This window comes from Dendrobates tinctorius, unplaced genomic scaffold, assembly GCF_039654945.1.
Source record: "Dendrobates tinctorius isolate UK_male_01 unplaced genomic scaffold, ASM3965494v1 ptg000029l, whole genome shotgun sequence".
Classification (NCBI taxonomy): domain Eukaryota; kingdom Metazoa; phylum Chordata; class Amphibia; order Anura; family Dendrobatidae; genus Dendrobates; species Dendrobates tinctorius.
The window spans coordinates 60,724,987-60,750,897 of NW_027361697.1; the positions used below are offsets into that span (position 1 = coordinate 60,724,987).

The window sequence follows — 25,911 nt, forward strand, 5'->3', positions numbered from 1 at the left end:
GAATTTCAAGAGGACAAACCTGAACGTTCCCCTAGGAGAAAATTGTATGTCCCTGACCAGTGGAGGAAAAGAGTAATGTCTGAAATTCATTGCTCCGCATTGGATAGTTATCCAGGTATTTTTGGTACCAGAGATTTGGTGAGTCGGTCTTTTTGGTGGCCTGCCTTATCTTGTAATGCCAGGAATTTTGTGCAGTCCTGTGGGACTTGTTCTCGGTCAAAGCCCTGTTCTCGTTCTAGTGGGATGTTGATGCCCCTGCCGGTGCCCAGGAGGCCATGGACCCATATCTCAATGGATTTTATTTCCGATCTTCCTGTCTCTCAGAGAATGACTGTTATCTGGGTGATTTGTGATAGATTTTCTAAGATGGTCCATCTTGTACCACTCCCAAAGTTGCCATCTTCTTCTGAGTTGGTGCCCTTGTTTTTACAACAGGTGGTTTGGTTGCACGGGATTCCTGAGAACATTGTGTCGGACAGAGGAGTCCAGTTTGTTTCAAGATTTTGGAGAGCTTTTTGTTCCAAACTGGGAATTCAGTTATCTTTCTCCTCTGCATTTCATCCTCAAACCAATGGGCAGACTGAGAGAACAAACCAGACTTTGGAGTCTTATTTGAGATACTTCATATCTGCTGATCAGGATGACTGGGTCTCATTTTTGCCCTTGGCTGAATTCGAGCTAAACAATAGAGCTAGTTCTGCCACTTTGATGTCGCCCTTTTTCTGTAACTTTGGGTTTCATCCTCGATTTTCTTCAGGGCAGGTGGAATCTTCGGCCTGCCCAAGTGTGGACTCTGTGGTAGAGAGAATGCAGCAGATTTGGGACCAAGTGGTGGATAAGTTGTCCCACTCTCAGGAAAAAGTCCAACGGTTTTCCAACCGGCATAGGTCCATTGGTCCCCAGTTTAAAGTGGGTGATATGGTTTGGTTGTCTTCAAAGAATATTCCTATGAAGGTTGCATCTCCAAAATTCAAGCCAAGATTTATTGGACCTTACAAGATTTTGGAAATCCTTAATCCCGTTTCTTTCCGATTGGCTCTTCCAGTTACGTTTAAGATCCATAACGTGTTTCATAAATCTTTATTGAAGAGGTTTGTGGAGCCAGTAGTTCCTATGTCGGCACCTCCTGACCCTGTATTTGTTAAAGGCAATTTGGAGTATGAGGTAGAGAAAACATTGGATTCTCGTTTGGCTAGACGGAGACTCCAGTACTTGGTCAAATGGAAGGGTTATGGCCAGGAGGATAATTCTTGGGTCTCTGCTTCTGACATTCATGCCGAAAAATTGGTTCGTGCTTTTCACTGGGCCCATCCTGAACGGCCTGGTGGCGTGGATGAGGGTTCGGTGACCCCTCCTCAAGGGGGGTACTGTTGTAAATTCACTTTCTGGCCTCCCACTGGTTATTACTGAAGGTAGTGGAGCTGGTCTGATTGACAGAGGGGTTGTGAGTTCTCTTTCTGGGCTCCCTCTGGCGGTTACTGCAGGTAATGGAGCTGATATGATTGACAGAGGCTTGTCACTTGATAATGAGGATGACAATTGGAGATCTGGGGTTTCAGATTGGGATTTAAGACAGCCGACTCCCACTATCCCTGCTGGTGATTTTTTTCCTGTGCCTCCTGAGGTCTGATGTCTCCAGCTCTGTCCCTGCATGTTCAACTAAGTGGTTCATTTGCTATTCTGTTTGCATTTGATCTGGTTTTGTCTGTCTCTGTTTTCTGTGGGTCAGCCAGCTCCGGCCTGGGCTGTGCTGAATCACCGCACATATGTTACTGCTTGTGCCCGTTTGTTTTGTCCCCTGTATAGTAGGGGGGCGAAGTCGTGCGACTTCAGTGTTTTTGTGCATCAGACGTGTTGGACTTTTTGCAGGTTTTTTGCGTGATTGCAGACAGTGTCTTTCCTTTCCTGTCCTGTCTAGTCAGTGTGGGCCCCATCATTTGCTCAGTCTATTTTCCTGCCTGCGTTTGTGTTTTCATCTTGTCTCACCGACAATATATGTTTGGGGGCTATCTATTCCTTTGGAGTCTGCTCTGGGGCAGTTTAGATTTCCCCTTTCTTGCTTTAGGCCTAGTTAGCTCTCCAGCTGTGCTGAGGCGTCTAGGATCATCGTAGGTACGCTCCACGGCTACTGCTAGTTGTGTGGATAGGATCAGGGGTCTGCAATACACTTAGTTACCAACCTCTCTGGTTTTCTGTGGCTTAGCCTGGGCCTGCTCTCCTCTTCGGTGACCCATTGATAACACCATACACTAAGTGTATTGGCTGTCAAACATTTTCCCCTGTGGGGTACACCTCAAACTTTTCCATAACAAGTATCTTACGACCAGCAAAACCAACCACCCTTGTTCGGAATTCGACACTGGCTGTCGCAGCATGGAACAAGTTAACGCTGGTGATCTAGTGGCGGTGGATGATGAGACTTGGAGGAAGGTCTCATTAAAATCTAGGCCCAATTTAAAGGAGCGGGTCTCTTAGACTCGTAATGCCCATACACTAAGTGCATGGGCTGACAAACATTTCCCCCTAAAGGAGTAAAATTGTTAAAAATATTTTATGGGCATCATAGACACCCTTGCCACAAATTTGACAGGCTGTAGCAGCACAGAACCCATTAACCCTGGTCATCTAGTGGTGTAGAATGAGGAGACATAATGATAAATCATATTGAAATCAAACAAATAAATAAAAAATGTGAATTCACCTATGAAAGAAAATAACAAAAAGGAGGGGCTAACACAGGTTCATAGATATGAAGTCAGAATGTGTTCAACGAGATATTTGTCCCTAGCAACAGCTCAGAGACAGGGATATAAATAATAATTTATAATATAACGCCGTAAGCGTCACACTGTCCGAAGCCTTTATAGACTGTGCAAGCGCGACGCGACTGTGCAGTCTGGCTCCAGACAGAATGAGGCATCCAGAGGTGAGGAGTGTGTATGGCACCAGAGATGGCGGTACCGTGCACACTGCATATCGTCATCTCTTCTGCCGGAGACCGGGGCAGGAGTGCGGCCGGAATCGCACATGCGCATAGCGCAATCCGGTGCCATTTCACTGAAGACACATTTGCAGTGCATCTTCAGCAATATGGTGCCGGACAGCGCTATGGGCATGCGTGTACTCCGGCACCACTCCTCCCCTGGCCTCCAGCAGAACGTGACAGCGCTGGAGCACAGGAAAAAATGGTGAGTATAAATGTTTTGTTTTTTTGTATGTGTGTAGTTTAATAGGGGTGAGGGCACCATGCATACCAGGATAGGGGGGTGAGGGGACCATGCATATCACGAAAGGGGGTCAGAGGGCCATGCATACCACAAAAGGGGGGTGAGGGGACCATGCATATCATGATTGGGGGGTGAGGGGACCATACATACCACAAAATGGGAGTGAGGGGACTATGCATACCAGGATTGGGGGGTGAGGGGATCATGCATACCAGGATTGGGGGGTGAGGGGAACATGCATACCACGAAAGGGGAGTGAGGGAACTATCTATTCCATGAAAGGGGGGGGTGAAGGGACCATACATACCAGGATTGGGGGGTGAGGGGACCATGCATACCACGAAAAGGGGGTGAGGGGACCATGCATACTACGAAAGGGGAGTGAGGGGACCATGCATACCACGAAAGGGGGGTGAGGGGACCATGTATACCACGAAAAGGGGGTGAGGGGACAATGCATACCATGAAAGGGGGGTGAGGGGACCATGCATACCACAAAATGGGGGTGAGGGGACCATGCATACCACGAAAGGAGGGTGAGGGGACCATGCATACTACGAAAGGGGAGTGAGGGGACCATGCATACCACGAAAGGGGGGTGAGGGGACCATGTATACCACGAAAAGGGGGTGAGGGGACAATGCATACCATGAAAGGGGGGTGAGGGGACCATGCATACCACAAAATGGGGGTGAGGGGACCATGCATACCACGAAAGGAGGGTGAGGGGACCATGCATACCAGGATTTGGGGATGAGAGGACCATGCATACCAGGATTGAGGGGTGAGAGGACCATGCATACCAGGATAAGGGGGTGAGAGGACCATGCATAGCAGGATTGGGGGATGAGAGGACCATGCATATCATACCAGGAAAAGAGGGGGTGAGGTGACCATGCATACCAGGAATGGGGGTGAGGGGACCAAGCATATCAGGATAGGGGGGTGAGGGGTAGCATGCATACCAGGATAGGAGGGTGAGAGCACCATGCATACCAGGATAGGGGAGGTGAGAGGACCATGCATACCAGGATTGGGGGATGAGAGGACCATGCATACCAGGATAGGGGAGGTGAGAGGACCTTGCATACCAGGATTGGGGGATGAGGGGGCCATGCATACCAGGATGGGGGGGTGAGAGGACCATGCATAGCAGTATACGGGAGTGAGAGGACCATGCATACCTGAATAGGGGGGTGAGAGGACCATGCATACTAGGATAGGGGGGGTGAGAGGACCATGCATACCAGGATACGGGAGTGAGAGGACCATGCACACCAGGATACGGGAGTGAGAGGACCATGCACACCAGGTTTGGGGGATGAGGGGTACCATGTATACCAGGATTGGGGGGTGAGGGGACCATGCATACCAGGATGAAGAATGGGGTGCCATGCATACCAGGATTGGGGGGGGTGAGGGTACCATGCATAACATGATAGGAATGAGGGGTGCCATGCATACCAGGATAGGCGGGTGGCAGCACATACCATATACCAATAAAAATGCTCACCACCCGGGCGTAGAACGGGTTCATAGCTAGTATAATATAATAGGATTTCTCTATTTTTATATTGGAGAGGTACAGTATACAATAGGTCATAAGAGGATATTCCACAGATAGGAAAAATAGTAAATATAAGAATAAATGGGGAGAATATACGTACATCTCATTTTTCTGACAGTCCCTCCTGGGGGAGTAACATTTGTTTTGGTTTCAAATTAGTAATGAGCATCATAAAAACACCCTTGCAAAAAAATTGAATGACTTTTGCATCACGGAATACGTTTACCCTCGTGTTCTACTGGTTGTGGATGAGGAGGATGAAGATAAGGAGGAGGAGGATAACACCAAACAGACCAAATCAGGAAGCGGATACCCATATGTGGTTGTGAAGAGGTGCATGAGAATGCACCTCCACAAAAAAAAGACAATGTTTTTGAGGTTATGTTTCGCTGTTTTCATTTGGAGGTGTACAGAAGTTTTGCCCAATCCAGTCCTTGTTCATTTTTATAAAAGTCAGCCTGTTAGCATTGTCAGTTGACAGGCGGAAGCGCTTATATGTCATAATTCCACCAGCGGCCTAAAAACCCGCTCTGACAGAACACTGGCAGCAGGGCAGGCCAAGACCTCCAAGGCAGAGGGAGCCAGTTCATGCCACATGTCCAGCTTGGATACCCAATAATTAAAAGGCACAAAGGAATCACGGAGGACGTTTGTATGATCTGCAAGGTACTCCCACAGCATCTTCCCAAACATTGCACTTCTTGTGCCAGCACCCCTTGCCTCTGTGCCGGCACAATGGGAGGGTCTGAGAAAACTGTCCCAGAACTTTGCCATTGTTCTCCTGCCTCAGCTGGATTGTACTTCTGTCTCTCTCGCTTGGACTCCTTGGCTGTACAACAAACCCTGACGTCTGCTGCCAGAGTTCTCACATGGGAATTTTTTCAGTAATTCCACTACAAGGGCCCTGTGGTACAGCAACATTTTTGTACACCCATCATTGCATTGTATATCTAACAAGAGAGGACAGTATGTAATAAAAAACAGGGCTCTATGTAATCCAATATGTAAGGGACGGTGCTGTACATAGCAAGAGAGGGCACTGTATGAGGGACAGCAATACACATAATAAAGGAGACTATGTAATATATATACATGTGTGTGTGTGTGTGTGTGACTATATACATATACTGTATATATACATATACAGTATATATATATATATATATACGTAGATAAAAGGAGGGAGCCCAGACACATTTCTTGCACAGGGGTCCCAAGCTGTCAGTGTCCGCCCCTGCATAGAGATGAACAATGAAGAAATTGATGTGGTCAACAGCTTTTTTTCTTGGGTCTCTTATTAATCCTAGTGACAGTTCTATTGAGGAGATCAAATCTTGACCAACACTGGTGTGTGCAGCCGTGGTGAGCTAGACCAAATATGGAAGTTCAAATATGCCTCAGTCACTGTCACATAAAGACTGATCACTGCAATTGTGTTCCCAATTGTGACATATGGCTGTGAGATGTAGACACTCATGAAAGCAGACAGAAGGAAAATGTATGTTTTTGTAGCTGTGGCGCTGAAGTTCTACAAATACCACTGATAGCTGAGATCATCAACAAAAATGTTCTTGACCATATAAACCCAGAATTTTCCCTGGAAGGCCAGATCACCAGGCAGAAACTAACCTATTTTGGATATATGATGAAGACTAATTAGAAAAGGAGATGCTACTACGAATGGTCAGTGATAAAAGGAACAGAAGACCAATTGCTCATTTGCTGGATACCATCAAGAATGACACGGGAATGAATATCAAGCAAGTGAAAGAAGCTGTGGGAAACGGGAAGCATGGCAAGAACTGGCCTACAGAGTATCCAAGAGTTGGACAAAACTGAATAAGTAGAATCAGATGAAGTTGGCCTGAAGATGCATGTATGGAATAGGAATTGTATCATGAGTCATAATGAAAACAAGTGAAAACTGGCCATTTCTGTTCAGAATATGTTAACACTATTCAACCACTAAAGTGTTAAATATTAATAATCCGTTAAATATTTCTTATTACACCCAGTTCTGTACATTGCTAGCTGAAATGACATAGGCTATTTTTAAGCTTGGCTCATGGTAGAAAGACAGCTCCATATATGTAGAGACCACGTGCTTTAGGAGACGTATATAATTCATGGCTAACTGTAGAGGTCGCTCTTGCTCCCTCCCCATCATGAGACACAGACGCGAGGATGACATCTCGGCACGGATATAGCATTGAATGGACAGACAGCTGGGATATTACTTGACGGCTATGTGAGAAGCCTAACTGAGAGACAGCAGCCATTTGCTATTCAGGATCGCGGAGAGAAGAAGAATACATGTTGCTTTGCTATGAACTAATGGACAATCTCTCTTTCATCTATTTTTATGTTTTTCTGTAATAATCCTTTACTTTGATGGAAGAATCCAAATAAACCACTACATTTTTATCTGGTAACTAGTCCTGAGTATTTTATAGGATAAGCATTATTTTACATTGGAGAGCCAGCCAGATCTGAATTTTTGTATTTTTTTTTGTGGATTTCCCTCAACTTGCCCAAAAGGGGGTTGGACTTTGCTAACGTCAGTCATATGTGCAAGTTATCAGGAACTCCACTACTCAAGATTCAGATAGAACCTAGAAGTGAGGACTAAGAATTGCCAGATGGATTGAGAAGTACTACAAGTGCCAAAGTGCCAGACGTGCTGAAGGCAGACGTGTGAAGACCGGAGCCCAGCGTTGTCCATCAAAGGAACAAGCTGAGACATTTCAAGGTAAGATAAAATGGATGTCATTAATTCTCTTGCTAAGCAGAGTAAATTGAAATTTAAGTCTGTAGACAAGTCTAATCCAGAAGTATTATGGCTTAGCTTATATTGCAGAGTGCGAAATGGCGAATCAGAAGTATAATTCTAAGTTTTTCAACAGAGAAAGAGATAAATTAAAAAATATTCTACAGATGGTAGATATATTTCATAGATCTGTGTCAGAGAAATCCAAAAATGATTGTTGTGATGTTCTCGAGATTGACTGTAATCAAGTGTCTGTAGCGGCCATTGAAGGTGACCTTGCAGACGTGGAACAAGATGGAGAAGTAGGAGGAGACTTCAGAACTGACGTAGAGGACGTACAAGGGAAAGACGTACCACTAAAAATAGACGACTCACAGGCCGAAATCCGAAGTAAAGTAAGGAAAAGTTTGCTAAAGATATGCAAAATAATTCCTGCATATGATAACACAATCCATGTTTGTAGAAACTCTGAGGTTTTTGAAAGTTGTGTTGACAAGTTTGATTTATCTAACGAGGAGAAGAATCAGTTGTTCAAAATGTGGATCCCTGTAAACTTTGCTAGGAGATTGACTTTAAAGATATCTGGTGAAACACATGAGAATTTAAATGATAAAGACAGATTAAAAATTTTGATTTTTTGTTCATCAAATGAAAATCATCCAGATATTGATATTCTTCAAAAATTAAGGATTGGTCGGAAGGAATGTACCTACACATTCATGTCTATATTTCACCGCTTGTATAGAACGGTCATGGAGAATGTCAAAACACAGTCCCTCATAAGGAGTTTTGTAAGCAAATTTTGGTTTCTAAATCCTGCATCTCGTGTTATTGCGTCACAAAAAGATTCTTTATTTGAATGTGCGCAATCCCTTGATTTTGCTAGAAAACATGAGAATCGTGAGAGGAAAGTAAATTGTGCTAATTTTGTGAAGACAGGCAGAGTAAAATCTTATCAGAAGCCTGTATTAGCAAAGCCTTCTAAAATGAGTTTTCCCCAAAATCAAATCTATGAAGAACGAAGAAAATCACATGTTTGTTATAAGCCATATGGAATGATGCAAAGGATCACCGAAAAAACTTCACAGTTTAAGCCCTATAAAATTCCAAGTTCTGATCTTCTTTCTGTAACAAAGATGGCCAAATTTGACAGCCAGAAGCAGGTGGTGAGTGAAATCATGGCCTGTAAACTGAATACTCTGTTCCAAGAATCTATCAGCTTCAAAATGGCAAGAACCTTTCAGGATATTTTTTGCAGAGAAATAAGTATGGGTGTAGGAATTGGCTAGAAAAAGTAATTATATATATATATTGTGTAAAAGTGTTATGCAATGTATTAGTCAGTTATATGTAATTATTTCATGGCGTATAATCCTGTAGTTCTATAGTTTTATAGATATACATGTTCATACAGTATATATAGAGTGTTTGTAGAAGTAGAGATTGTAGAACTGTATTTTTTAGTGAAAATTAAAATCTACTCCAGTAATAAAATTTAGAATTATGAATATGATATTAACCTTCTCTTTTATTTTTCCTTAGAATTTTCATTTCAAAGCAGGACTTAATCAGAAAAATTCTCTTACAAGGATTTATGCCTTTATTTACACAGGAAGTTGCAATAATTGCATGATTTTATATCTAACCCTTAAAAGGAAATAACTAACTGCATTTTAAATGTGTTCTGTGTGAATGCTTTTACTGCATGGCTTGAATGACAACCACAGCAGGTGAAATTTGAACTTTGTTCTAATAATACCAGTATACTATGTCCCTGTTCCATAGGAAAATAATTTTTAAGGGGGTCTCAACTTTTGCAAAGCAATGGAATTTTTTTTTTCAGGCCTAAATGTCAAGTATAGCTATACATATACATACTGTATATTTATGTCATGTGTATTTGGGGAATATTCAAAGAAATATTAAGACTAAATTTAAATAGTTTACAATGCATTGATAATTAGGATAATTTGGGTTAAAATACGTGTATTCATCACACCTTCGTATGTGAGGTATTTGGTTTAAACTTAAATATGTGACACAGTCTGAGTGACAGTGACTGAGTGTATGAGCAGCTGCTGAGCGAGTAATGTGATACGTTTGTATGAGGCCTCAGGATTCTGAATGAGAGAGAAAAAAAAAAAAACCAAAAGCTTTTATCTTTAGGAGGAATATGCAGATCAGTTAAATTATTAGAATATTAGGATATATAATGAAATATTATCTACACAACATATATTTCTATATTCCTATAGTAATTATTATTTCTTGATTTAGTTAATTGTGGATAAGTGCAAAGTGCAATCGCACATCAAAATGGTTTATGCAAATTAATCTTTCCAAAGGATAATTTTATGATATTCAAATTAATTTTAATGGTCACACATCTTCAGACAAATAATGGTATAAGCAAGTATAAATTCACATAATTTATACATTAATTATTTTTAATTTTGGTTTTGATAAATGAATTATTTCATGAAACAATATTTTTTGGTATTAAGGGGGAAAATATGTTTTTGATCCTGACTACATCATCACATTTGATTAATACCTCTTCTTCGCACATTTTAATAAAGAACAAATAGAAATAAGGTACAATGGTATAAGTATTGGGTATAATAACATTAAGTATTATAAAGAGTCATTTCTTTACAGTAAGAGGAATATTACATGCAAAGTTGCATAATTTGAATATTTTGGTAACACAAGTTTATGACAATTATGAAATAATCCAGATCATGGAAATATTAAGGGTATATGTTACTGAAGACATAACTACTCTGCATCAACATAAAGGCCTCATTTTTATTTTTATTTTTATTCTTATTTTTAATTTTCAATTTTTTATTCTATTTTTATTTTTAATTCTTACATTTTTATTTTTTCTTTCAACAATAGTAAAGTAATATCTACTATAGAATTTTGCTTCATTAAATATAACAATGATACGGTTTCATTACAAAGAAAAATGTTTCACTTCTGAGTTATATGCAACAATTCTTTTATTCATTCATTCGCTCACTCATATATACTTATTTTGGTTCATGGCTTTACATTCCTACATATTATTAGTATAATAAATATATTCCTTATTAATAAAGATGATAACGTTGGTTACATAAAACACAGTGACACCTATGGGTTGAAAAAGGTAATTACACCTATGACATAAAAAAATGTTCTATCACATGGAAAAAATATGGATAATAATGTATTATCACTTATTATTGGTTTATTATTTCAAATATTGAAATCTATATATGGTACAAATTCTGATAATAATTATATGGATATTACTGATTGCTATGGTACGCTGTGATATTATAGGATAGGAAAATTACCAGATTTGGTATAGACTAGGGAAAGAAGACTTCAAGCAAGATATTGAAATTACGTTAATAAAGACTTTTCATATTAAAATTGATTCTTATCAGTTGCAAGAAGAAGAATGCCGCGATCCAGAAGTCCAAGAAGGTAACAAAGCTATGATTACTGAGTAACTGTGTTAATTACAAGTGCAGTATCCACCACTGACAGTCACAATTAAAGTGTCTAACCTGACAACCAGAGGACGATGATCCTATGATGCAGAGATGAACTGTGTTATCACGTTCTTACCAAGTTCCAGAGGTTTCAATCACCTGAAAAGCTTCGATGAAGGCTGGTGAACAATAAGGTAATTGTCAGGAAGCTACAACCCTGACATGTGTCCTGTGCATTAGGACAAGGACTGGTTATGGTGCTATGTTTAGCAAGGAAGAGTCATTTTAACCCTTGCTTTACTGACCAAAGACGTCACACCTTTTCAAAGACCAATACTGATGAAGGATTCCAGAATATCCAAGGCGAGCCAATGTAAGCCCAGGTTTTTAAAGGTGACACTGCACAGATATTAAAGCTGCATCTATAAACTTTGTTTTCGTATTAACATTTGAAATTATGGACTTTGATTTGATATACAAGACGATTTCTACAACATCTATATGCTAGAGAAAAACTGTGGTTTTAAAAAGAACCAAGAAGAAGACAGAAGACATCAAAATGACGACCAGATGACATCAGATGATGATGACTGGACCTGAGATGCTTCAATTTAGACTTAGGGAAGTATAATTATACGTATTGCATATGAATATTGTTCACGGCTTACCATAACATGAATCCACCTCAATTATGTCATTGAGTACTTATAACGGTAATCTGATATTATTATTATTATTATTATTATTATTAATATTAAATTATTTTGTCAAAGAAGAAGAAAAGAAGAAAGAAAATCTTGTTATATTTTGAGGGTTCCAATTAATGTCTGTCTCCCTCAAAAGGGGGAATTGTTAAATATTAATAATCCGTTAAATATTTCTTATTACACCCAGTTCTGTACATTGCTAGCTGAAATGACATAGGCTATTTTTAAGCTTGGCTCATGGTAGAAAGACAGCTCCATATATGTAGAGACCACGTGCTTTAGGAGACGTATATAATTCATGGCTAACTGTAGAGGTCGCTCTTGCTCCCTCCCCATCATGAGACACAGACGCGAGGATGACATCTCGGCACGGATATAGCATTGAATGGACAGACAGCTGGGATATTACTTGACGGCTATGTGAGAAGCCTAACTGAGAGACAGCAGCCAATTGCTATTCAGGATCCCGGAGAGAAGAAGAATAAATGTAGCTTTGCTATGAACTAATGGACAATCTCTCTTTCATCTATTTTTATGTTTTTCTGTAATAATCTTTTACTTTGATGGAAGAATCCAAATAAACCACTACATTTTTATCTGGTAACTAGTCCTGAGTATTTTACAGGATAAGCATTATTTTACATAAAGCAATTTTTTTTTTCAGTAATTTTGATTTTTACTCCCATTCTTCCAAAAGTCATAACTTTAGCTATTTTTCTGTCTAGGGGTTAGGGCTTCTTTTTTATAAGACAAGTATCAGTTTTGGGGTATATACAACATTTTGATCTCTTTTCATTGCATTTTTTGTGAAGGTGTTGCAACAAAAAATGGCAATTCTGAAATTTCAGCTTTTTGGGGGGGAATAAACAATTTACATTTTACTACTTTGGGCAATTATGCATGCAACAATACCAACATATGGTAATATTTTTTAATTTTATTTATTACTTTTTAAACATTGATACTTATGTTCAGGTAAAAGCGAATGATTTGTAATTTTTATTAATATTTTTAAATGTATTTCTAACACGCCAGACACAGAGGTCCTTAATAATCCCATAACTGATATGGCAACTCATTGACAACTCTGCAATCACATTGCACAGGGTTTGGGGCGGTTGGTTGATGGATCTCAGAATGGACTGCCATTATACTGAAGCCTCTTATATGCTTCTTTCACGCTTGGCAATGGCATTTAAAAAGTTAAATTGTTGTGATATGAGCTAGCTCTAATCATATTAATTACGCTTAGGTGCTAACTATGCAGCACAACACACCGAGACTATACTGTAAGGTGTGGGCTCAGTTACTGAGCCCATTCCATATTTTGTTGCTGAAAGGTTCTACGGGACTACGGGAGCCATTGCCAAGGGTTTGAAGGGGTTAAACAACTATTAAGTTAATCTGTTAATCAAAATTATCCAATAAATATTAATTGACATTTATTTTCTAAATGAGCTCTCCAGAAAATAATTTGCTCAAGTACTACAAGTCACGTCTTATCAAAGTTTTTAATGACTTCTGAGTTAATATTGGTTACGTCCTGTAGTAGTTCTTGGTCTACAGGACAAGGATGCAGAGATGGGTTCAAGGCCATGAGCGTAGTCAGTGCAGACTAAACAACTCTAAGCTAATTCCTTGGTGCATGCTCAGTTTTTTCATCTTTATAGCATGGTTCAGTGCTTCTAACCCTGAGCATGCACAAGAAGGGTTTCACCACAACCCGACAATGCAAATTTTTGTGGTAAGACACATACAGCTATGGCAAAAATTAACAGACCACTGACAAATTTCCAGTTTGTCTGATTTTTCTCTTTATAGGTATATTTTTCAGTAAAATGTAAATTGCTCTTTTATTCTACAAACTACTGACAACATGTCTTCAAATTTCCAAGCAATACATTTTATATTTATTTTCAGAAAATATGAAATTGTCAAAAGAACAAAAAATGCAGTGCTTGCAGACCTCAAATAATGCTAAGAAACCAAGTTCATAATCATTTAGAAACAACAATACTAATGTTTCAACTCAGGAAAAGTTCAGAAATCAATATTTTGTGTAATAACCATGATTTTTAATCACAGCTTTCATGCATCTTGGCATGCTTTCCACCAGTCTTTCACACTGCTTTTGGGTGACCTTATGCCACTCCTGGTACAAAAATTTAAGCAGTTCTTCTTTGTTTGGTGGCTTGTGACTATCCATCTTCCTTTTGATTACATTCCAGAGGTTTTCAATGGGGTTTAGGTCTGGAGATTGGGCTGTCCATGACAGGGATTTGATGTGGTGGTCCTTCATCTACACATTGATTGACCTAGCTGTGTGGAATGGCACATTGTCCTGTTGGAAAAAACAGTCCTCAGAATTGGGGAACATTGCCTGAGCAGATGGAATCAACTGTTTTTCCAGTATAACCTTGTATGCGGCTTGATTCATACGTCCTTAGCAAAGATTAACCTGCCCAATTCCAGCCTTGCTGAAGCATCCACAGATCATCACCGATCATCCACCAAATTTCACAGTGGGTGCAAGACACTGTGGCTTGTACGCCTCTCCAGGTCTCCGTCTAAACATTAGACAACCAGGTGTTGGGCAAAGCTGAAAATTAGACTCATCAGAGAAGATTACCTTCCTCCAGACCTCTATGGTCCAATCCTTATGGTCTTTGGCAAACTTCAGCCTAGCTCTCCTTTGCTTCTCGTTGATGAAAGGCTTTTTCTAGCTTTACATGACTTGAGCCCTGCCTTTAGAAGCCTCTTACAAACTTTTCTTTCCGTGCACTTAACCCCAGCTGCCATTTGCCATTCCTTTTGTAGGCCACTTGATGTCATCCTGTGGTTGCTGAGTGACATTCGAATAAGATGACGGACATCCCGGTCAGTGGAGATTCGTTTTTGCCCTCTGCCAGTCTGTAGCTTCATTGTCACCAATGTCTGCAGCTTGATCTTGTTGTAATAGACTGCCATCTTAGAAATTTTAAGGATGGAGGCAACATGACACTCACTGTATCCCTCTGCTTGTAAAGCCAGAACTGAGCCCTTCTTTTCCTCACTCAAGACTTTTCTTTTCAACTGCTTTGGCATGGTTAAAAGTTATTTTTTCATTCCTATTTCTTTTGGGATATTACTAGCCCTTATTTTGCCATCCAGCTTGTCCTATTGCAAGAGGATTGTGAACCCCACAGTAGGGTTTTTTATACTTTCCTTTGTTAAATAAGATTTGGTTCAGGTGATCACCTAATCAGAAGCACATTAAGTAGAATGAGGTGTACTCTGGTTGGAATTCAACTGACACTGGAATGGAATGGCTGACAAACATGTAGGGAAGCAGATTTTTATAAAACTGTGCAGTGGTCTCTTAATTTTTGCCAGAGCTGTATTTCTCCTGAATTTACCTGTAATGTTTTGCAGGGTATTTACACTACATGCATTGCACATAGTGTGCTTATCACACAAACACTTTGAGAAACATTCCTTCAGTGATGTCGACAATTACAATAAAAGGGTCTTCCGGGAAATGAAGAAAATTATTAAACAGAAAATATGCATTTTTATATAATTTAATTATTTATGCTTGGTTTCTCTACAGGCCGTCAGAAGGCAGTTCAAAATGGCTGCTATCACATTACTGAAAGCAAAATCCATCTTAAACACACAGCAGTGTGGGTTGTGTGAATAGAGAAAGCACTGCGGCTTTATCCAGCCTGTTGGCTATGAGGATGGACATGAGTGAATTTGGATTTAACAAAGCTGAAACAGCATCTCAGCTGAAGAGCAGGAAGCTACAGCAATGTTCAATAGTTTAGACACATCTATTCATGCAGTGGTTTTCCTTGTTCTTACTGGAATGTGCACATTATAGAGTCAAACTAAAGGCAGAAAAACCACTAAAGAACACTTATGGAAACAAGGAAGAAAAGAACAAATGTGAAACAAACCAGAATATGTGTTAAACCTTAGATTACTCAAAGTACCCCCCTTTTACTCTGAGGACAGAGTCCACACTCTTCGCATTGTCTTGAGCAGCTTCAACAGCTAGTCATCGTAAATGGCTTCCAATGAACAGGTATGCCTCATCAAAAGTTCATTTGTGGAATCATGGGTCTTCAGAAAGTCATACTACCTGTATTTCGCAAAGACAGTTCACAGTTCTATACAGTTCTAAGTCCTATTCTACAACTGTTGTAAGCCGAAACACTCAACTAAGTGAAATGACAGTCCTTCATTATTTTAAGTTATGAAGATCTGTAAATATAGAAAAAATTGGTAGGACCTTGAAGATATCAACAAGTTTAGTCATGAAAATGATCAATCATTATAATGAATGCCTCTCTTGAGGACTGTCTCAGGAAAGGAAGACCAAGAATTACTTCTGCTGCAGAGGATAAGTTAGTCAGAGTTACAAGCCTAAGAAACCACAAATTGAGAGCTCCTCAAATAAGAACCCCCTAAATCATGCACAAACTGCAAGTTCAAAAGTTTTTATAAACAAATTGTTGCAAAGAAGCTCCTACTAAGAACCATTAACAAGATGAAGAGACTTATTTTGGCCAAGCTACACATAGATTACGCATGACAGTAGTGGAAATGTGTCGTATAGTCTGTTGAGTCAAAATTTGATATTTTAGTACCAATCTCCACAACTTTGTGAGATGTAAAAAAGGTGAGCAGATGGTTTCCATATGTGGTGTCCACTGTGAAGCATTGAGGGGGGAGTGATAGCGTAGGGGTGCTTAGTTGGTGACACTGTTGGTGATCCATTGCATGAATAAGTGTGTCCAAATTTTTAAACTGCTATGTGTGTGTCAGATGATGTGAGGAGAGGAGGGATGGGTTGACATGCACAATGTGGGAGTTGTTAGTTTGTACTAGAGTATAAGTGCTGCTGCTCATATATACTCTGTTAGAAAACATCTCCCAGAGCTTTCATCTTGTCCAATCCATTCTCAGAACAAAAACAGCAGCAGTGGATCTGTGAGTATAGTGAGATTAAATTATCATAAATTATAAATATGTTTAACACTAAGGATTAATGTCATTAATTACTATTTAAAAGAAGTATATCTTCATACCGTGTTAGCCAGTAGATAGAAAAATATTCAGAATTGAGAGTCCTCAGTGGTTGATAACTTTCAATGCTGGAATGAATGTGTCGCATGGATTTATGTCTTTTTTACATCGATTAAGGAATTTGCTCCTAAGACCTTGTGGGGGCATCACAACACATTAGGAGACCCCAATCAGAGGGCAATAAAACATCCGGATTCCTTATCTATGAACTGGTCCAATATTTATGTTTCTCCCTCTCCCATAATCATAATTCTGCTTCACGTCACTTGTCTCATCTATTGCATTTTTTCTGTGCTGTATTGTGCATAAATATGTGACTCTTCAGATTTTGTATTAGTCTATGCCTGATGAAGAGACCTGAGTAGTCTCGAAAGCTTGCAATGTGTTACCATCTTTTCAGTTAGCCATTAAAAGGTATCAACCACTGAGGACTCTCAATTCCGAATATTTTTTTATTTAAAAGAAAAAACTTGTTTTCTACTTTTCCGTTACTTACATTAGGAATACCTTTAATGTAATGTTTGGGCTGGAAATGTAAAAATGAGTGGTGTCTGATTTTTGCACAATAATTTTATGCATTTTTGAATGTCTTTATAGAAGCAGTCCACGCTGTAGTGCTTGCTTAAGAAGATAACATTAAAAGGAAGTAAAATAATTCAAACTTTCATGAAGACATATGTTGCAAAAGAAAAATCTCTAAAAAGTATCCATGTATCTTTCATACAAGCAAACACAGACTGACTGGTTAAGAATGTAATGTAAAAATGTCTTAAAGATAGACTAATTCTTCTCTCTCACTTCCAGGCTGATAGTGAGTAGTACACAGTGTCACAAGAAGCAATAAAATGGATGAATTGAGGAGTTTGGTTAAAACTTAAAAAGACATGTTGAGGGACTATTTCACCAGGAAGAATCTTTTATACCACAAATAGCAATCTATGAAGAAGTGGGGGAAGGGGCAAAGAAATGTAATATTGATGAAGGCAATAAAGTGTGCAAGATACAGGATAAAGGAGAACAAATCTCAGGAGGAATTATGTGCAAGGAGATGGGTTATGGATAGGAGACAAATTCAGATTTCTTTTCATTAATATTATGAATATAACATGGAGATTTCACTATAACTACATATTAGTAACATTGTATGGCTTATAACTCTCACACTATTTTTTATTAGATATGTTACATTTTAGAAACAAAACATATTAATGAAAATACTTAACAAACACATTATTCCATAAATTCCCCCATTAATCTTAACTCTTTAGTTTCCAGGGACTTTTGGACACTCCACACCTTTTTAGCTTGGACAATTTTCACACTTGTGAAGTCTGCAATTAAAACCTAAATCACAAAATAACAAAAAACACTATATCTGCATTTCATATATTCTCTGAAAGTAGAAATCTGGCACGGTGACAAAATGCCAATCAGCAATTTAGATACACATGTACCTTCATGCAATTTTGCATCAAAGTATAATTTTGTGATAAAATAAATGGATAATAATTTTTATATGTGGCTAAATATATGACCCAACAGGAACTTGCTCAATATCTTCCAATATATGGATCCCCATTTAAATTAAAACTGCTTATTCCTCCTCTACCCTGAGATTATCTGTTGTGGGAGAGATTTTGGAGACTCCATACACATTAGGGTACCGTTACACCTAGCGATGCACCAGCGATCCCGGCCAGCGATATGACGCGGTCAGGATCGCTGGTGCATCGCTAGGTGGTCGCTAGTGAGCTGCCACACAGGCAGATCTCACTAGCGACATCGCTGGGGACGGGGATCGCTACTTACCTGTCAGGCGCTGCGATCCTGCGTCCTCCCGCCCGGCTCCACGCGTCGCTCGTCGGCGCCACAGGAAGCTCAGCATGAAGTGGAATGGTCCAGGAGCTTCTCGCACGATCAGCGATAACCAGCGGGGGAGCCGGTCGGAGGTAAGTATCACATGCAGCGATATCGCTAGCAATATCGCTGCAACGTCACAAAATCGGTGACTTTACAGCGATATTGCTAGCGATATCGCAGTGTCTAACGGGGGCTTTAGACCATGGGCCAACAATCTGTCAATCACGGTCAACAAATAAATCACTGACATCTCCCTGATAGATCACAGACCTCTGCAGTGAACACTGTCTCTATGCCCTTCCATATCAAGCAGTATCAGATGACAGATGGTAGCTTATCTAAAGAAAGTAGAGACATGACTGATACCCCACTGTGTCTGCCCACCATACAACACAGTCAGTGGACTGCCTGCTCCTGGTGGACAGTAAATTAAATTTTTTGGCTCCTGGAGAGGTCAGGACAAGGGAAAATCAGGACATCCTGACTACTTGCATTTGCTAATGACAGAAAAAACTGATGGCACATCTAGAACTAGCCTGAATAGGTGCATACCAAAAAACAGCTAACTATCAAATAAGGAAATGGTTGCACTCAATTGCATTAAGGCATATCAAATATGAAATATGTGAAATCCGAATAGCATAATGGCTTTTGTAATCTAGAAAAACATATGAGATACTTAGCACAAAATTTGGCCAAAAGATGTGAGCCCATTCACCAACGTCAAGGTGATCTCATTGAACGGGTCCCTATACTAACTGCCTAGTGTGAACTAACCTCTGGCTAATAACATGGTAAAGCCTGTATTTATAGGAAGATAGGAACCAAAATGTGATTGGATGTAATTAAAATCACAGCCTGATGAAGGGCGGAGTGCTCAGTCAGAAAGCTAACATACAAATGACAGAAAAAACTGACGGCACATCTAGAACTAGTCTGAATAGGTGCATACCAAAAAACAGCTTATATATCAAATAAGGAAATGTTTGCACTCAATTGCATTAAGGCATATCAAATATGAAATATGTGAAATACGAATAGCATAATGGCTATTCATCAGGCTGTGATTTTAATTACATCCAATCACATTTTGGTTCCTATCTTCCTATAAATACAGGCTTTACCATGTTATTAGCCAGAGGTTAGTTCACACTAGGCAGTTAGTATAGGGACCCGTTCAATGAGATCACCTTGACGTTGGTGAATGGGCTCACATCTTTTGGTCAAATTTTGTGCTAAGTATCTCATATGTTTTTCTAGATTACAAAAGCCATTATGCTATTCGTATTTCACATATTTCATATTTGATATGCCTTAATGCATTTGAGTGCAACCATTTCCTTATTTGATATACTTGCATTTGCTGTCCAAGTAAATTTGACACTTTGGACAGCAGTGTCTGAAAATGTCTGTAGGTAGCAGTGTATGGGGAGGGGACATGTGTCAGTCATTGTAGCGCAGCATATGTGTAAGGAAATGTATGATGACATATGTGACTGGTAAGGTTTAGTGCATGGGTGTCAGATTAGTTTTTGGCCATGTACATCTAGTAATATTTGACAGCATGTGGGGTTGAAAACTTCAGACGGAATGTGAAACTGAAAACGTATGATGATATTTGTAGCTGGTAAAATATGATGTTATGTGTGGTATGTATTATATGACAGCATGGGTGACATCTCTAGTATGACGTCATTTGTGGCTGGTATTTTCTAGCATATTCTGCAGTATTTAATTTAATTTAAAAAGTAATCCATCCAAGGACAGCATATATTAGGAACCTGGCAACAGCTCTTTCCCTCAATTTTGGTACCATGTAAGTCCCCAGACTCTCAAAAGAAATGATGAGAGGTCTTCACCTCTTTTAGGTTGCCTAACCCTGCATTCGATGGTTTAATTTATCAGGTATACTCCTCGCAGGGAGAAAACAGGGAAAACAGTATAAAGGAACACAGGGTACGTAACTCAGGGGAACCAGGTGTGAAGAATAAGGCAGGAAGTTCAAGAATAGCAAACTTATATGTCCGATGACTTCAGAATGCAGTTTGTTCAGGAAGTGGACGTTTGTGCCAAAGCTGTGGAGCGTAAGGGGTCCAGTATGGTAATGGAAAAGATGACGTCCTGGATCCTGGTGGCGGTGATGATTCCTAGCGGTCCAGTGTAGTCCTGAAAAAGATGACGTCTTGAACCCTGGCGGCGACGGTGATTCCTCGTGGACCAGTTGGTGATCCGTGTGTCAGGAAACAAAGAGCCGGGCAGAGCACAGTCTATCCCCCGTCAGTGTACAGGGACAACAAGTGACTCGATTCAGGTACAAAGGGAAACCCCTCGCAGCGGGTGTCCCAATTCTCCCATCGGTGCGTGCACGAGCTTAAGTCCTGACTGGGTGTCCTGCCACTCATGGTCAGCGATGTCAGCGGGGACAAGGTACGTCATTGTCGGCAGTCTCTGATAGCGGCTTTTAGCCTCTGCTGGTTTAAGCCTGCTCTGGCAGTTGGCTTTCCCACAGAAGCCCTGACACTGCCCTCCTGCGCGCTGCACGTTCCCGCGGCGACTAACTGATTTCCCACGCGCTGTGGCCCTTTTATTTTAAACAGCGCACATAAGGAAACAATTCCCAAAAATTCAAAAAAACACATTTGAAAGGTTGACTCACTAAACCCTAACTAATGCACTAGCAGAATGCAGCAGACTTCCATTGAGAAAGGCTGGGGCAGCACAGGTGCAAACCACTGATGAAAACAGCCAGTAACCCAAGAGGGTCTGGCTGCCTAGTGGAAAAAATGCACACAAATAGGGCTTGCATAGGACATCAGTCACACAGAAAAGTGTGGTGCAAAGTGTCTGAACAGCCTATTAATGACGCCCATAGTATTAGCAGGTGGGCTGCTCAGCACTATATATATGCATCACACAGAAAAAAACAAGCCAACATAAAGATGTCTAGCTGCATCCTGCAAAAATGATAAAAAGTGCAAAAAGATAAAAAGATATGGGGTATTAGTTACTATTTTGGCCAAAGCAGATTAGCTCGCAACCCAACGTCAAGGGTCCCCAAATTTTGCGAGTCGCTAACACTAAATCTGAACAGCACACATAAGGAAAAAATTCCCTAGTGCATTAGTCAGGGTTTGGTGAGTCAACCTTTCAAATGTGTTTTTTGGCCCTTTAGCCACGCCCCCTACTCCTAGGTGCAGAGGTCGGTCCGGAGCCTTAAGCTTTCCCCTGTGAAACCTGGGTGACAGCCCCGACAGTTCCGGATCTATCACGCAGTAGGTAGGCCTGGTATGGGTCTTCTCCTTACATTCCCTCACTCTTTGTGCTCGCCATTCCACTGACGAGAGTTCCTGCAGTAAGCGCTGACATTCTCCCATTCCTTGAACGATTTGTCGCTAAACAAAATGATCCTGATCATACCGGTTAGGGAGTTTTCCTGCTGTTGAACGCTCAGAACGTCATAAACTTGGAGTTTCCATCAAATCCACTTGAGTAGTTGAATCAGGTTGGACTGATGGGGGCGGGGACGTGCCCAGTTCTAGTGAAGCAGCTATTTCAGGAACTTCAGAAGTTCCAGGGGTCTCAGATATTAGCTCTCCTTCCGGCCTCACTATCGGTAGCCTCGGACATTCCTCTTCCTCACAATCGCTATGAACTAAGGGAGGGCTCTCGGCAACAATGGGTTTTTCTTCTTCTAAAGCAGGATTTCTGGACACGCAGGGGCGGCGCATGTTTCAGTGTACCGTGCGAGTGGGGGCATCTTCTTTGCCCTCAAGCTGGACTTTGTAGATGGGTCCTTCAGAATTGACTCGTCCCTTTACCGGGTAAGGTGTTTTTTCTCATCGATAGTCAAGTTTATCTTGAGGGCGCTTCTCTCATACCAACACCTGGTCTCCGGCCTGTAGAGCTGTCCCTTTTAGAGGAGTTTTCTCAGAATGCTCCACCTCTTGAAACCGGGTCTGTACCAGGCGATGTAGTGGTTGCAGCCGATGGCGATGTTCTCGAACCCTGGTGGACAACCGCGTCCATGGGTAGTCCTCCTCTGGGTCCAGCTCCAGCTCTGTGATCTATTTGCCTGGTCTGCTGAAGAGCAGGGTGTAAGGGGTATACCCTGTGGTGCGATGTACTCGGTTGTTGTATACCCACACCAGTTCTGCTACGAAATCAGGCCAGTGTATCTTACGATCTTCCTCCAGAGTTTTCAATATCTGAATGAGAGTCTGGTTGAATCGCTCACACGCTCCATTACCCTGTGGATGATAGGGTGCCATTCGAGACTTCCCAATTTGGTACATACAATGTAGTTCCTCCATCGCTCATCCTAGAAAACAGGCTCCCTGGTCCGAGTGTATCCTTTTCGGACAGTCGTACACCTGGATAAAGTTTTCACAGATAGCATAGGCCGCAGTCTCCGCAGTTTGGTCTCAGGTGGGAGTCACAACTGCAAATTTGGTGAAATGATCCACCATTACCAAGCAGTGTTCATACCCTTGATGGGCCAGCCCAATTGTCAAATAGTCGATCATCAAGACCTCCAGTGGGGCAGATTAGTCTGCATGGGGGCCCTCTGTTCCAAGGGTTTGGACAATTAACAGCTTCTACACTGTTGACACACTTCTTCTACCTTCATCGTCATTAAGGGATGATAAACTAATTTCTGTAGCCATTGATAGGTCTTCTCTTGGCCGAAATGTGCTCCTTTTTCGTATGCCTCCAAGGCCACTTTGTGCAACAGGGTCACGGGAACCACCACCTGCCAAGTGATGGATAGGGCTCGCTGTAATTGAATTTTCCTGTACAACAGTCCATTCTTTAGATGTAATCTCTCCCATTGTCGAAGAATTTGTAGGGTCCCAGGAGACAGGGCCTACCTCTCATTCTTGCTAGGCAGATGTTTGCGGGCCACCCACTGCCAAATTTGTGTAAGATCTCCGTCTTCCTGCTGAATCCGCACCCACTCATCCTGAGGCTGTCCCAATACATTTTCCTGGGTCTCCGCTTGTACCTGCTCCTGCGTGGCTGCCAACATCCTGGTAGGACTCTAGAACCCAGGAACCTCTTCAGTCTCAAGTTCTTCATCTCGGCTAGGACCAGGCTTCTCATGTGTCACTCTGGACAACGCATCCGCGTGAGTGTTTTCAGCTCCCCTTCTGTAGGCGATCTTATACCAGTATTTAGCCATTCTTTCCACCCACCGTTGTTCCAGGGCCCCTAACTTAGCATTCTCCAGGTGGGCCAGTGGGCTGTTGTTGGTACACACTAGAACTTCAGACCCCGACAGGTATTCCGCGAACTTCTCCATCATAGCCCACTAACGCCAGCAGCTCCAACTTGAACAAACTGTAGTTGTCCAGATTCCGTTCGGATTCATGAAGGGAACAACTTGCATAAGCACTCGCTCCTTCCCGTCCTGAACCTGCGACAATACAGCTCCTAGTCCATGCAAGCTTCCATCAATAAGGACTCTTCAATCCAGGATAGCGGGTATGAATCCTTCACAGTGCAGGCATTTAACTTGCGATAGTCTAAACAAAATCTCAGAGTGACGTCTTTTCTTCATACTAGGACTATAGGAGCAGCCCATGGGCTTTGACTTACCCAGATGACACCATTCTGTAACATCTGTAAGAGCATTCCTTTCACCTCCTAGTACAGCTGTGGAGGAATTTGATGATAGCGTTCTCTTATGGGCGCAGCATTACCTGTTGGGATCTCGAGAGCAATTGCAGTGGTACAGCAAAAATTGTCCTCATGACGAGCAAATACAACTTGATATCAACTGAGTACATCTTCCTCCTGCTGTATCTGTCCCTGTGTGAGCTCTGTTAGTTCAGCCCGCATTTGTTCTAAGATTCTTTGCCCTTTTCTTTGCTGTGGGGGTTCCGACAGTGAATGAGTTTCTACTGCTACAGTCCAAGGGTTTTCTGTTTTTTACCGTCAACTGTAGGTCTGTGATGGTATCAGCTCCTCCAGCATGCCGACTATTTGTGTTATTTCACGCCTGGGGAAAAATGTCAGTGTGTACTCTCTCAAATTTACACATCTCACAGACACCTTCCCATCTCGTACTGTAGCCAATGTTCGGGCAATTAGGAGTCTGGGTGGTAGGTTCTCTATAGTAGCTGGTTCTAGTTGTACTTCCATTCCTTCCAGATGGGTGCAGGCCCGGACAGAGACGGAGCGCACGGTCTGCCCTGGAGGTATTTCAAGACTGTTCGCAGCAGGAATGACCACTCCGCTCAGCTCTTTTCCATTGCAGGAGACATCTTGCGCCTGAGCTGTCTGAATCAACTGTTGAAATATTTTCCTTTGAGGTGTTTGGGGGCTCCATTGTCTCAGAAACAGGTCTGGGGACTCGTTGATAAGCAAACTTCTGAACTCCTTAAGCACATTCATCCCCAGGGTATCAGTATATCCATGGTCAGTGTCACCCAAAGTCAGTACCACACCTCTGCGGCCCAAGTTTTTGCCGCAGACTTTAATTTGCATCCATGCCACCCCTGCGACCGGGATGGGGAGCTGATTGGCGGCCATCAACTTTATCACCTGTCCCCATCCAGGCCTCATCGCTTCAGGGAAATGGTTTCTGAAATACTTCTCGGGCATCGTGGTTACCTCAGAACCAGTATCTACCAGACAGCGTACGGCCCGTCTATCTATTGTGGCCCAGACTAAAGGACATTGAAACTATATTGGTGGGACTTCTGGTTCTTCTTACTGGCTGTTCTGGCTCCGGGCGGCGCTGGAGAGGCTGCCCCTGTTGTGGGCACATCCGGGCCATGTGCCCCAGCTCTCCACAGAGGAAGCAGTAAGGAAGTTCCTCCCATCTAGACACTCTTCCACCCCGTCACGGTTCTGAGAAAGCTCTGGTCCCAGATGAGCTCAGCGAGATCACCTTCTTTTTAGCTTTTGTCAAGTCTTCCCTCATTTCTTGGATTTCTCTCCACAAATCTTCCACCCATCCGGGCACAGCCACTGCATTCACGGCCACCTCTCTGCTCCGGACCTCCGCCACCGGAACTGTCATCCCCTGTTCTTGCACACATGCGTACGCTTCACTTCCAACTTCTGCAAAAGTCATGTGTGGGTTGACACGCAAGCACTTCCGCAGGGCCTCTTTCAGCAGTGCATCTCTCAGCCTGGTCACTAACTGATCACGCAGCACCACGTCAATCGACCCTACCCCCACTCTGTCTTTTCGGAATATGGCAGTGTGTATTTCCTGCAATAC

At 41.6% G+C, this 25,911-nt stretch overlaps 1 protein-coding gene across 1 annotated transcript in view; it reads right to left on the minus strand.

Moving 5' to 3' along the window:
• Positions 1-23,709, minus strand: part of LOC141085748 (uncharacterized) — a 42,321-nt gene extending 18,612 nt beyond the window's left edge. The window contains exons 1-3 of the mRNA XM_073571281.1: positions 23,552-23,709; positions 23,305-23,473; positions 22,756-22,930 (exon numbers count right to left, since the gene is read on the minus strand). Coding sequence (XP_073427382.1) covers positions 22,756-22,930; positions 23,305-23,473; positions 23,552-23,709 — 502 coding nt within the window. The remainder of the gene's footprint in view (positions 1-22,755; positions 22,931-23,304; positions 23,474-23,551) is intronic.
• Between the last annotated feature and the right edge of the window lie 2,202 nt (positions 23,710-25,911).